At 47.1% G+C, this 13,863-nt stretch overlaps 1 protein-coding gene across 2 annotated transcripts in view; it reads right to left on the reverse strand.

Moving 5' to 3' along the window:
* Positions 1-7,867: 7,867 nt before the first annotated feature.
* Positions 7,868-13,863, reverse strand: part of IHO1 (interactor of HORMAD1 1) — a 47,946-nt gene continuing 41,950 nt past the window's right edge. The window contains exons 2-3 of one of the 2 annotated variants that reach the window (XM_084634693.1): positions 12,603-12,706; positions 7,868-11,753 (exon numbers count right to left, since the gene is read on the reverse strand). In XM_084634693.1, coding sequence (XP_084490819.1) covers positions 10,429-11,751 — 1,323 coding nt within the window. In that variant the 5' untranslated portion in view covers positions 11,752-11,753; positions 12,603-12,706 and the 3' untranslated portion in view covers positions 7,868-10,428. The remainder of the gene's footprint in view (positions 11,754-12,602; positions 12,707-13,863) is intronic. The other variant, XM_084634694.1, reaches the window with a different exon arrangement.

Raw genomic sequence — 13,863 nt, forward strand, 5'->3', positions numbered from 1 at the left:
TGGTATGACCACAGCCCACTGATTATCCTAATTCCACCAAGTTTCTGTGACACCTGCTAAGCCACCCTGACCTCATCAGCCCACCGCGCACTCAGGGGGCTGGGGGCAAGGAGGCACCTGTTCCAAGAGAGCCCCTGCTAGAGCAGCCACTTGCAGCATCACACGTGTTGGAACGCTGGCCTTCCTGTTAAATATGCGCAGCCCGGCAGGACAGACCAGCCGAGTCGAGTCCCTTGGAAGCCAGGAGATCCAGACTACATTGCTACAGTACCTTCCAGGCATGAGTTCATCCTTTGCCCCTTCTACTATTCATGTCATCCCAAGTAGTGAAAGAGCTGGCCTCGCATCCAGGGCATTTGATGCATGTACCCAGCACATCTCCACACACCAGTGTTTAACACCAGCTTGAAAGGAAAGTTTGTGAGCGCTCATCTCCACCGTGAGAGCTTCATGGGGGCGTTATTTGCCCTGCCATGCTATCGCCCTTTCATAGACTCTGAAGCCAACGGGCCCCCTCCTCACATGCAGCAAACACCTGGTATTTAGCTCAGTGATCAGAATACGGCAGCTTAGGGCAGGGCTACGCCACAAATGAAGGTAGAGGAGTAGTACGGGCAGACACACCTGGGCTAGCTCTCACCTAGCGAGCACGGATAACACGGAGGACATGGTGGCAGGGATTTCACTGCAGGCTAGCCAGTCTGTAACGGAGTGGGGCGTAGGTGGTCTGGCCTAGAAGTCACAGCTGGCTGGGGTCTGCACATCAGGGATGGTACTCGCTGAGCAGCAGTTGGAGGAATCGCAAGAGCCAGGTTTGGTAAACAGCGAGGCTGGGATCAGAGAGCAGGGCTCAGAGACAGCGCCAGGCCTGGCACAGAGAGCAGGGCTCAGAGATAGTGCCAGGCCGGAGTCAGGGGCAGAGTCAGGCTGAGATCAGGAGACAAGGTGAGGTCTGAAGTCACAGCAGAGCAAAGTCTATGTGGTTACCCAAACAGCTTCCTGGGCTAACCCCTGGGGTTACATAGGGCGCTTGGCCAGAGGGCTGAAAGACACGGTCACTCTGGGGCTTGTGGGCGGCACGTCCTGACTGTGCTGCTGTGGGGCTGCCTGTGGCTTGGTGGGAACACTAGCTGGCCCCTGACCCTTATGTGCCCCAATACCAGCCTGGCAGGGACCCAGGGTATGGGCGTGTACTCAGGCAACTAGCCCACACCACAATGGCTATGTGACTTTTGTTACCTGTACTAGCTAAATGGGTATCTAGCTAGCATTGTGGGATAGACTAGATGACAGTGGTCCCTTCTAAAGCTATGGTTCTATGATTCTATGCCTCCCTGCACTACAGTTACACCTTCATTGGTGGTGTAGACATACCCTTAATCCCTGTGCATTGACAAATGGCTAGGACCAGGGTATTGCTGTTATTATCTAAGAGGAATTTCCTACCAGCAAATGAATGAACTCTATGGACTGGTCCAGTTATAGCACAGACTTGCCTTTAATCCAAATCTTTTGCTAGTCCTGGCCTTTCCTACTACAGTGATTTCATAGGTTGTTCCATCCCACAGTTCAAGATCACTTACAGCTTGTCAACACAGGAGTGAAATAATTTTTAATCCTTTTAGAAAATACATGGAAATTGGGATCCCAAACTTGGAGCTTAACAGTTTTATATACTTTATTCCCAACTACAGCAATCCTTTCTTTGTTTGTAGTTAGGACAAGGCTACAGAGCTGTGGGAAGGGGGGAAAAGGATCTTCCTTTTGACTAGCCAAGAGATGCACAAGAGAAAAAAGAGTGAAACTGAACAACCAGACCAGAGAATTAAGGTTATAGGCTAGTTAGTTCAACCCCAGTCCTGGGCAAAATCATGGGAAGGCCGATCTGGGATGCACTCAGTAAAGAAATAGAGGCTGGCAGCATAATTAACGCCAGTCAACATGGTTTTATGGCGAATCGGTCTTGTTAAAGAAACCTGATTCTTTCCGAAGAAGATTGCACATTTGGCTGAGACAGGTAACGGTGGTGGCCTAACAGACGTCTATGAAACACTGCACTTCGTTGCACGTGAGAGTCTGATTAAAAAATTAGCACTACTGAAAATCAGTTATAGCATCTATACGATGGGTTAAAAACTGGTGAATGGATAGATCTCAGAAAAGTAATTGTAAATGGAGAATCATCATCCAACTGAGTATTTCTGGTGGGGTCCCAGAGGGATCTGTTCTCAGCGATGTGGTATTCAAAATCTTTATCAGTAATCTAGAAGAAATCTTTAACAATAATCTAGAAGAAAATATAAATTCATTGCTGGTAAAGTTTGGAGATGACACTAAAATTGGTGGAGTGGTAAATATTGTTGGGGACAGGCCAGTTACACAGACCAACCTGGTTTACTTGGTCATGTGGGCTCATTTGAACAAAATGCATTTTAACATAACGAAATGCAAGGTCATACGTCAAAGAACAAAGAATGCAGGTCACACTTACAAAATGGGGGACTGTATCCTGGAAAGCAGTGACACTGAAAACAACCTAGGGATCATGGCAGATAACCAGCTGAACATGAGCCCCCAGGGCCATGCTGTTGATAAGGGTGCTAACTCCAGCCTGATATACATAAACAGGGGAATACCACATAGCAGTAGGGAGGTGGCATTACCACTGTATATGATATTAGTTAGACCATTACTGGAATACTATGTCTAGTTCTGGTGTCCACCCTTCCAAAAAGGAGTCAGAAGAGAGCTAAAGGATTGATTCAAAGTCGGGAAAACAGGCATTCGAGTGAGAGACTTGAGATGCTTGATCCAGTTAGTTTATCCAGGAGAAATCTGAAAAGGAGGCAACTTGATCATGGTCAACAAGAATCTATATAGTGTGATAGACCCAGGCCAGTTGGGTACAGCAGAGTAGCAGAAGGCAGATACACTGGCCACTGGATTACCAGTTTTCTGTTCCCTGACTGACCAGAGCAGGGGCTGCTCCAGGCTAATGAGAATATCTGACTCCAATTAACCTGCAAAGAGTCAGGTGAGGCCATTAAGCTAATGTGACCACCTGACTCTAATTAAGGCCCCTCTGATAATATAAAAGGGCTCACTCTAGTCAGGTGGGGGGACCCAAGGAGAAGAAGTGCGGCTGAAGGGCTGGTTAATGAAGACACCCTCAAGTCATTGGTAAGGGAGCCCTAAGGTAAGGGTAAAGAAGGGAGAAGCAGGAGAGCTGTGGGGAAGTGGCCCAGGGAAATGTAGCAACTCTGGCACTAAAAGGTTGTCTGCCAACAGCTGCTATCATTAGGGTCCCTGGGCTGGAACCCGGAGTAGGGCGTGGGGCCAGGTTTCCCCCAACCCACCACTACAGAAACACCTCCTGGGAGGGGAAAACAGGCCCCTGTCAGGACAGGAGGCTAAACTGTTTTGGCATGAGGCCGTAGAAGCAACAGAGACTGTGGGAACTCTCTCACCAACCTCCATTGCTGGATGATGATGAAAAGGGCTCAGTAGACTGTATCCCTGGCCCTAGAGAGAGAAGGGCTAGGTGGAGGGTTGCAGTGAGCCTCTGAAGCAGCATAAACCGCCTGGAAGCGCGGGACCCACGGGGACAAGGTCGGAGCTCTGTCACAACAGGAAAGATACTGAATAGTAAACAGTGGTTTAATCTAGCAGGAAAAGACATGAGGAGCTCCAGTGGCTGGGAGTTGTAGGTAGACAAATTCAGAATAGTAATAAAACCCAATTTTTTTAACTGAAGGTAATTAAACCATTGGAACAATGTAGCAAGGAATATGATGGATTCTCTGTAGCTTGAAATCTTTAAATCTACACTTGGTATCTTTCTAACTCTGACAAATTATGGTCTTGATGCCAGATTTACTAGGTGAGGTTCTCTGGCCTCTTAAGTAGGAAGTCAGACTAGTGGATTATAATGGTCCCTTCTAGTCTTAAAGATCTATGAATAAAGAAAGGGATTTAAAAGGGAGAGGAAAAAATAGTAATAAACTGAAACCTAGACACTGATCTGTATAGAAATCCAGACACTGAGGGCTGAGAAAAAAGAGGGGAAAACCCTAAGATTTGCGCAAAGAAGTCAAAAGTATAAAATGAATGTTGAATTACAAAGACGACAACAACAACAAAAACCCGAAACAAACAAAACCAGACTCTAAAGAAACTAAAACATAGAGGAAAAAGTGAAAAACAACAGTGAAGAATCTCCAAGGCACCACTGCTGTGCAAAGGAGGGTAAAAAACCCACCACAGTAGAAATCATAGAAACGTAGGGCTGGAAGCACCGTAGTAGGTCATCTAGCCCCTGAACTGAAGCAGGACTAAGTATAAGCTTGTGTACACCCTGAATTTTAATTATTGGTTAAAAACCCATCTGAAGTTTTCATACTGCAAAATGTAGTCTGGGATAAAGCTGCCTTTCTGTGTTCTCAGCCAGCATGGCCATGCAGCCTCAGCCCTGCAGCTCAGCAAAGCCGTCGTCCAACTCAACTGCAGTGATGCAACGGAAGGCACGTCAAGCAATTCGTTCCACCCAAGCCTGCCTCCTGGAGAAGATTCGTTTCCAGCATGTAGATGAATGAAACGTAACATTCCAAGATGCAGAGCACTCTTCCTATCGCAAAACAGAGTCTTGTCTGAGTAGTGATAATGCTGACTGACTCGAAAGCTGGTCTCTCTCACCAGCAGAAGCTGGTCCAGTAAAAGATATTCCCTCACCCACCTGTCTCTCTCAGAAAAGCTAAGAAATATGAGGAACAAGAGGAGATCTTGGCCCCACCTACCTCCACCTCGCATTCCTGCTCTGTCACTGTGACTGTTGTTGTTTGTACTGCCGTAGCACCTAGGATCCCGTCATGGATGGGCCAGGACTGCACTAGGCACTGTACAGACACAGAACAAAAGATGTTCCCTGCCTCAGGGAGCTTACAACTTACAGTATAGGCCAAGAGACAACAGATGGATGCAGACAGACTGCAGAGAGAGTACAAGGAAACAATGAGACATATTGGTCAGCATGACAGGTAGTGGTTTCAGCAACCAGTGGCCTAACCTCTGTCAAACTTTTTGTAGGCCTCATGGCAAAGGAGAGTTTTTAGGAGGGACTTCAAGGAGGATTGCTGATGTTTATGGGGAGCTCCTCCCAGGTGTGAGGGGAGCAGGAGAGAAAGCACAAAGATTCTTATTTGAAAATGTAATCAGTGGGAGATGGAGGTTGGCAGCATGGGCCTATCGGAAGCAGGCGTTGGCCTCTCAGTAGTAAATGAGAGGTGATAGGTCAAGCAGGGCTTTGAAAACGAAGACGAGTAGCTCATGTTTGATGTGACAGAAAGGTGGAGCCTACGGAGGAGTGCAAAGAGAGGGGTGACATGGTCAAAGAGACAGGAACAGAGAATGGTCTTCGCAGCAGCATTCTCAATAGAGATGTGTGGGGCAAGGCTGCATTTGTCAAGGCCAGAGAGAGGAATGTTGCAGTAAGTGGGACACACGATGATGATAGTTTTAGCTGTGTGGAAGGATAGGAGAGGGCATCTGTCTGGCCAGGTCTGCGCTAAAAAGTTAGGTCGACCCAGCTAGGTCGCTTAGGAGTGTGAAAAATCTACCCCCCCTTGAGCTACACGGTTAAGTTGACCTAACACCCAGTGCAAACAGCACTAGGTCAACAGGAATTCTTCCATCAGCCTAGCTACCGCCTCTTAGGGAGGTGAATTAATCACAGCAATGGGAGAACCCCTCCTGTCGCTGTCCTGCAGAGGTGGGCAAACTACAGCCCAGGGGCCACTTCTGGCCCTCCAGACATTTTAATCCGGCCCTCGAGCTCCCACTGGGAAGCGAGGTCTGGGGTTTGCCCCGCTCCGGCGCTCCAGCCCCAGGGAGCGGGGTTCGGGTCTTGCCCCACTCCACAAGGGTCCCGGAAGCAGCAGCACTTCCCACTTCTGGCTCCCACGCGTAGGGGCAGTCAGGGGGCTCCGCACGCTGCCCCCACCCCCATAGCTCCCATTGGCCGGGAACCTCAGGCAATGGGAGCTGCAGGGGCGATGCCTGCGCACAAGGCAGCGCACAGAGCCACCTGGCCGCACCTCTGCCTAGGAGCTGGAGGAGGGACATGCTCCTGTTTCTGGGAGCTGCGGGAGGTAAGCTGCGGGAGGTGCCCAGGGCCTGCCCCCCAACCTCCTCCTGTGCCCCATCCCTCTGCCCCACCCCTAATCCTCCTCCCGCCCTCCGAACCCCTCGGTCCCAGACTGGAGCACCCTCTTGCACCCCCAATTCCTTATCCCCAGCCCCACCCCAGAGCCTGAACCCCCAGCTGGAGCCCTCATGTCCTCCTGCACCCCAACCCCCAATTTCATGAGCATTCATTGCCCGCCATACAATTTCCATACCCAGATGTGGCCCTCAGGCCAAAAAGTTTGCCCACCCCGGCTGTAGGGAGTGTCTCTACTGACGCGCTACAGCAGTGCAGCTGCACTGTTTCTTCTGGAGACGGAGCCTAAGGATCACTGGATCACCAGTTAAGTCGCCCCAGAGTAACCCTAAACTGCAAAGCTGTGCCCAATTGACAGATTGGGGATCGGCTACAAGGCTAATTAACCTATTAGCCCAGAAAGCACAGAAGGCCCAGGAAGGAAGCCCTCAGTGGGAGACAGACACATTGGAAGTTTTTATAATGGGGATGGGGAGAGCCATTGAACCAAACTGCAAACCCTGTCTATGATGGAAACCACTTCAAGCCAGGGGGTGCTGCCACACCCCCAGAACCAGCACCCCTGGCAGGAGGACACAGACTGGCAGGCTTCTGAGAGTCAGAGCTAGGAGAGCTCTCTCTCAGGGGGAAGATCCCTTCTGTCTCCCCCCTCCGTGGCAGAGTGAGCTAAGGGGCACAGGTGCTGACTTTGTCATTTCCTCGGGGGTGCTCAACCCCCGCTCTGCCCCCACTCCACCCAAGACCCCCACCCCACCTTTTCCTGCCCCTGCCCTGCCTCTTCCAACCCTATTTTGCCCCACCCCTCCCCTGAGCGCATCCCGCCCCTCACCCACCGCTGTATGGCGCTGAACAGCTGATCGCAGCGGGCAGGAGCTTATTGGCAGGGCCACCGGTGGGTGCTCCAGCCCCAGAGCACCCAGGGAGTCGGCACCTGTGCATATGTGCAATTACAGAGCTGCACCCATCTGTAAGGGCAATGGTGAGAATGCTGTAAATAAATTGCACAAGGTGTTTGACGAGCTCTCCGAGTGCTTTGTGGCTAGAGAAGAGAAAGGAGCAGAAGGGCTCTCTTGGCTCTGACTCTCAGAAGCCTGCCAATCTTTCTCATCCCCTTCCCAATCTATGCATTAGGTACAGCTTTGCCCCTCAGGGTTATTCCAGGGAAGTTTAATTGGTGATCCAATGATCACACTGCTGAACTGAGGAGTAAATTCCACCCCCAGGTGCTAGCTCTGATTGAGCTAGAGCTTCGCCCCAGTGGTGTGTGAGGCCCCGAGTTCATACATAGTGTCTGACCTGCATCAGTGCTGAGCACTGAGGAGCTGTGATTTGAATACAGCAAGTGCTATGTAATGCTCAGGACACTGAGGAATGCAGCAAACACCCTTGATGATACTCACATGGTTTATAAAATGGCTCCAATCTCATTTCCTCCCCCAGCTACTGCAGTAGCCTTCCAAGCATGGCATCCCTTTTCCAGGGGGATTTTAAATGGGTGAGAGCACCATTGGGAGGCCAGTGGTGTCACCTGAGGGCATATATAATTTGAGTATTGTCTAGGGTATTTATTGCATTATAATGCCACACTACGCACCAGAAAAATCACATTGACTCCGCAACCTTAATGTTCCTTTAATCATCCAAAAGTTAGGAAATGCCAGAATTAAGTTCGCCTGTGCCACCTTAATCCAGCCGCTTTGTGTCTGTGCATATGATACTGTTTTGAATTACACGATCACATCCTATTTATCCCAGCGGACCTCTGCCTCATTCAGTACCCAGGATGGACCGTGCTCACTGCATGAGGGAGAGCTTTGCAGTGTGTCTGTTAGCTAATGACCCTCTTCTTTTTTTCAGATCTTGGATGTGTGGAGATGCTGCAGCAGCAGGTGGACAGCAATGGCAATCCCTGCGTGTTTCTCAGGAGAATCCCTGAGGCAGAAAGGAAATGTCTTAATCTATGTTATTACAGTTATATTTTATTGTCCTTCTTGGGCCCTTTTAATCTGGGTGTTACGGGTACCCTGCGGAGCTGAGAGCAGCTGAGTACTACCTCTGATGCTGCCATACCTGGAGGAGGAAGACGTTGAGATGGAGATGACTTCAGCTTGACAGATGATAGTCAATGCTCCAGGAGTCAAAGCATCCCTGAAGAGTGCAGAAGCACTGTGGGATTACACTGGGAAGGACAACTGAATTAGTGCAGCTGCTGTGCTAACACTTGGTGTCCACGGTGACACCGCAGCAACGAAGATTAACCTCTTGACTGAGCACCACGTCGGCCTCACGCAACTGATCAAACTGAGCCCTGTGGTAGTGCGACTGTCCGTTGGGTAGCAGCGGTGTCTGTGGATGTGTGCACTCTGCCCCGCCGGTGTGACCTCACACGTATGGTGTGTGCTAAGCCACGCTGAGCGGAGGTTGCCATTTCATTTCTGTATAAAATGGTGCCCTCCGTGTAGTAACCTCGCCCGTAGGGTGCATCTGGCTGCGGGGTATGCATGCCCACCCCACTGCAGCACTCACACCTTGGAGACTCGCTTAATCTTTTCTGTTGCTGTCACTCTCTGAGACATGTTAGTTCCTCAGAGGATCCTGCCACACTGATTGAAAATGTCACCTGTCACGTTCACCAAAGAGCATTAACACAGAATCTTACGTTACAGAGTTATAAAGAGTGATGTTATCCCTCTTCGTTAAATATCAGACAAGCTGAATAAAACTAATTATCCCAATTATATCCTCTGTAGGAGACAAACTAGCTAAACAGCATCTGCCTGTTAACCCACAGCAATACAAGCATATGAGCCTATCCCCTGAAATCATTACACAGAAATTTGACATTCATGAAGAAATGGACTTGATAATCAAGTAATAGATAAACAAGGTCTTTTTATTTTGGAATGACAAAATGAGGCCATTTATATTCATGACAGCAGATCTCTTTCCTAAATATTGAAGTGTTTCATTTGTCAGAGCAAACCTGATTCTGTGATCAATAGAATAAAATTACTTTAAGTGATCAAAACTTAAACTCGAGACTGGATGTCTTTCTACAGGAGCTGCTGTAGTTCCATCAAGCTATGAGCTTGAGGCAAGATTCTCCAGGTGGAATTCTATGGCCTGTGTTATGCTGGTGCTCAGAACTGGTGACCCTAATGGTCCCTTCTGACCTTAAAATCTATGAATTCGAAATCACCATTAATCAGAAATACGTAAGTCTTTTAAACAAAAACAGACAGAACCAATGGTTTTTCTTGGTATCTTGTTTTACGGGTGCCACCTTTCTAGGCTCTTCTTTGAGGCCCTAATACACTAGAAACACATAAGATGAAGATCTTGATTAGCTAAGAGATGCAGATGAGAAAAAAATGAGACTGAAACTGAAGAAAGTGACCAGAGAAATAAGCCTGAAAGGAGAAGAAATGCTATATTTGGTGAACACAAGATATTAGGGTTCTTTTTTCACACAAAAGGTACATTTACCCAGAATAGAGCAAAAGACTTAGGGCTAATCTTAACTGTGTGAAGTCAATCATAAGAATTCCCATTCATTTCCATGGTACCAGAATTCAGGCCCTTCGCCATCTGAACCACTCTAAAGAGAAAGAATGAAAAACTGGAATTAAAGCCCCAGGCCACAGACACTGTATTACATGTCTTTAAAAGTTTAAAATAGATTCCACTTCTAGATATAGTAACAATAGACTCAGCTGTGTTTCTGTGCCCCATAGCCTGCTAGCAGTGTTCTCGCTAGTGGAAATTTAGGCAAGCATCACAGACCCTCTTCTGCTAAGCAAAGATGACAGCAATTAGAAAACTATGGCATTTCTGTTAAGAGCAGGAAGACACCAAAATATAAAAATAAAAAAAGAGCACGTCAGCTTGCCCAGGTGAATGGGAATCCTTGCCTCAGACCTCATTTCTGGACAGAATACAGCAACATATTATCATTTACAATACACAAAGCTTGCCAATGACATTCCAATGTAATTTAGGTATGAGTACATCCTGTATATTGCCAGAGGGGGCTGCCATGTGTATGAAAAAGACTTGTCCCTCCATACAAGGCTCCAAGGTGCCATATGGTCAGTTATGTGCAATGTCTAAAGAGTGACAGAACTTGAGAAATTAAAAAGCCAACAGACCTAAAGAAAAAATGGATTGAACTAGCCACACTTCTGTTATACATCGGGAAAATCAAACAGAAAATGTCAATCAGAATAATCACTGTCAAAAACTAAGGAGCAAAATGTTGTATTCTTATGCTGGGCAGGGGCGAAAGAAAGACTTGACTTATTAGAAGCCATGGTGCTTGGGAGACTGAACCAGCTCATCTGGTTTTCACCCTTTATGTTACTCTCCCAGGGAGAGCAATCGCAGAAACAGAGAGTCCGTTTGGTATTGCAAATATCCTCTCTCCTCTTATTTTCCAGTATTTCCTTCCTCTTGGCTGCAAGCCATTCCAGGTTTTCATGGGAGTGGAGCACCGGCAAGGAGTTTTCTTTCTTTCTGTGTTGGGCCCTGCTTAGCTTTTGGTGACTGGGAGCTGAAGACCCTGGGCCAGAGTTCTCTGAATGAAGCATAACTGTATCTGTGGGAGAGTAATTTTTTCTGGAATCCTCCGACTCCATCCATCTGCTGGTCATTTTTTTTTTCAGACCACTGTCAGGACACTTGGAAAGGTCTCCTTTTTTCTTAGCAACGTACATTTGTTTCCTCACTGTTAATTTACTCCGGCGGGGTTTTTTGGACTTTTCTTTTTTTAGTCTGTTTCCTACAACTGTGATATGCATCCTGTTGTCTGTGACAAAGTCTTCGTCTCTTTGTCCAGCCATATTGTTTTGTACAGGAGGGTGGCAAAGTTGGCTCTGATTTTGTTGTGAAGGAGTCACAGTTTTGATTCCCTTAGAGTTCTTCCTGATTACCTTCCTCAGAGGTGTGGCTTGATGTATTTCTTGAGTAAGCAGCTGATGTTTCTCATGACTATCCCCAAAAACATCAGTGCTGGAGCAGCAGGCAGAAGGTGGATTGTTAGCAGAGGGTTGCTTTTCTAAAGCAGACTTCATCTCTTGGACAGTCATGTTTTCTTTGCCTCGTAAACCTGTAGTAGTGAGACTGACCTCCCTTCCAGCAGCTGTGTTTAAATCACTCTTGTGTGTATCATCTTTAGCTATGTGATTCTTCATATGGGAATCTCCATGTCTATTTGCCATTGTCATGGTGCATGGCTGAGTCTGAAATGAACTCGTTCTGCAAACCCTCATGGTCTGATAGCACTGACAGCATGTTTTCTCTTGACTGATGAGACAGAGGTCCTGTAATATATCTGGAGAGGTCTGGGATGCATTATCCTTTATGCAGCTGGGAAATCTGGAAGTGGAAATGAATGTCTGCAGTTCAGCTAAGATGCTGGGGAACGGTAGGTGATTTAACTGTTCACATAGCTTCTGATGTTGCTTATTCTGCTGAGATGTTAGTAGTTCCAGACTCTCCTTCAGTAACTGTAAATTGTTTTTCACATCTAAAATCTCCATATCTTTCTGGGGAAAGTAGTCAGCAGAGTAGAAATATTAGGCAACAACCACTAAATACTCCAACAGTAACATTCAAATCAAAATGCCTTTAGTATTAAATCTTAGACGGTCCACTTAGCTTTCATATCAACACAAGTATCAGCAGTCTGGATATTTCTGTACAGAGCCATGTTTTCAAAAAGCAATATGGTGGTAACATTTCTTTGGATGGGGCGAATTTCTAATTCACTGTGATGTCTCCCTATCGTCATGAAGACAACATACCACTTCTTTCTGTGGCTTATTGCTTGCCACAAACATATACTGCGGGGCCCTTCTGGGAATGCAGTTCCACCTATGCAGCTTAAAGTCTGACATTTCAATCTTGCACCTTTATGACAAGTCATATTTTGCTCCCTCTAAGTCCCTTGTTTTCTCCCTGAGGCCCTGTCTGACCTGACTTTCCATGAGAAGCACGCCCAACCCTCTTTATCGGAGACGTACCGCTCCAGCATTCTCCAAGCTGCCAGGAACCCGGCCCTTCTAGAGCACAGCTCCCATAGCATTGGGAAATGGGGCCACCACCACGCTGATGGCACTCTGAGAGTGGCACCTTCTATTCTGACGAACAAAAGATCACGATCAACACCCCAGCTTGGATCCCTGCAGGGCAGCGTAATGCACGATTACTAGATGGCAGAGTTAGCCTAGAATTAGCATTTTAATATACATATTTTCCTCTATTAGAATGGTAACTTTCATCTTCGTAACCTAGCACAGGAAGACAATCTAATATTTTGTTAATATTTTTTAGAGAAATGGGAGAAATTCAGGACCCAGATTCAGCACAACAGATGAATTTCTGAACTTACAGCTGCAAGTCTCCTCTCCATCTCCAGTAATATCTGCTCCATTTGGCTTTTGTCTGTTAGAGCATTCAGCACTGATCCATAGTGGGACTGAGCAGTCTCTTGCACTAAACAGGGAAGTCAATAAAAACTGCATTTACTCTTTAATTTGTAAATATGAATAAAATACTGCTTGATTCTTCCCCGGGGGTTGTGAATGAAATGCTTTGCTGTGCTACACAACCATAGTGACTGACCAGCTGACATCTTCTAGGTCATTAAGCTAGGAAATAAAGTAGTTTCCCCACACCACAATAATTAGTCTTAACATAGTCACCACTATTACTAGTGCCTAATACATGCCAAAGCAAAGTAAGTGTGCAGATGAAAAATCCTATATAATCTTATACCAAAACTCCATTCTTCTCTATTGAACTAAAGGTTTCTAATCTAAACGCACTCCACAGGGAACTACAGCCTCACCTCACTTCCTGGAAAAATCATGGAGCAGGTCCTCAAGGAATCCATTTTGAAGCCCTTGGAGGAGAGGAAGGTGATCAGGAACAGTCAACATGGATTCACCGAGGGCAAGTCATGCCTGACTAATCTAATCGCCTTCTATGACGAGATAACTGGCTCTGTAGATATGGGGAAAGCAGTGGACGTGATATACCTCGACTTTAGCAAAGCTTTTGATACAGTCTCCCACAGTATTCTTGCCAGCAAGTTAAAGAAGTATGGATTGGATGAATGGACTATAAGGTGTACAGAAAGCTGGCCAGATTGTCAGGCTCTATGGGTAGTGATCAACGGCTTGATGTCTAGTTGGCAGCCGGTATCAAGCAGAGTGCCCCAGGGGTTGGTCCCAGGGCCGATTTTGTTCAACAGCTTTATTAATGATCTGGATAATGGAATGTATTGCACCCTCAGCAGGTTCATGGATGACATTAAGCTGTGAGCAGAGATAGATATGCTGGAGGGTAGGGATAGGGTACAGAGAGACCTAGACAAATTGGAGGATTGGGCCAAAAGAAATCTGATTAGGGTCAACAAGGACAAGTGCAGAGTCCTGCACTTAGGGCGGAAGAATCCCATGCACTGCTACAGGCTGGGGACCGACTGGCTAAGCGACAGTTCTGCAGAAAAGGACCTGGGGATTACAGAGGATGAGAAGCTGGGTATGAGTCAGCAGTGTGCCCTTGTTGCCAAGAAGGCCAATGGCATTTTGGTCTGTATAAGTAGGAGCATTGCCAACAGAGCGAGGGACGTGATCGTTCCCCTCTAT

The sequence above is a fragment of the Lepidochelys olivacea genome (assembly GCF_965140295.1).
Source record: "Lepidochelys olivacea isolate rLepOli2 genome assembly, chromosome: 7".
Lineage (NCBI taxonomy): Eukaryota > Metazoa > Chordata > Testudines > Cheloniidae > Lepidochelys > Lepidochelys olivacea.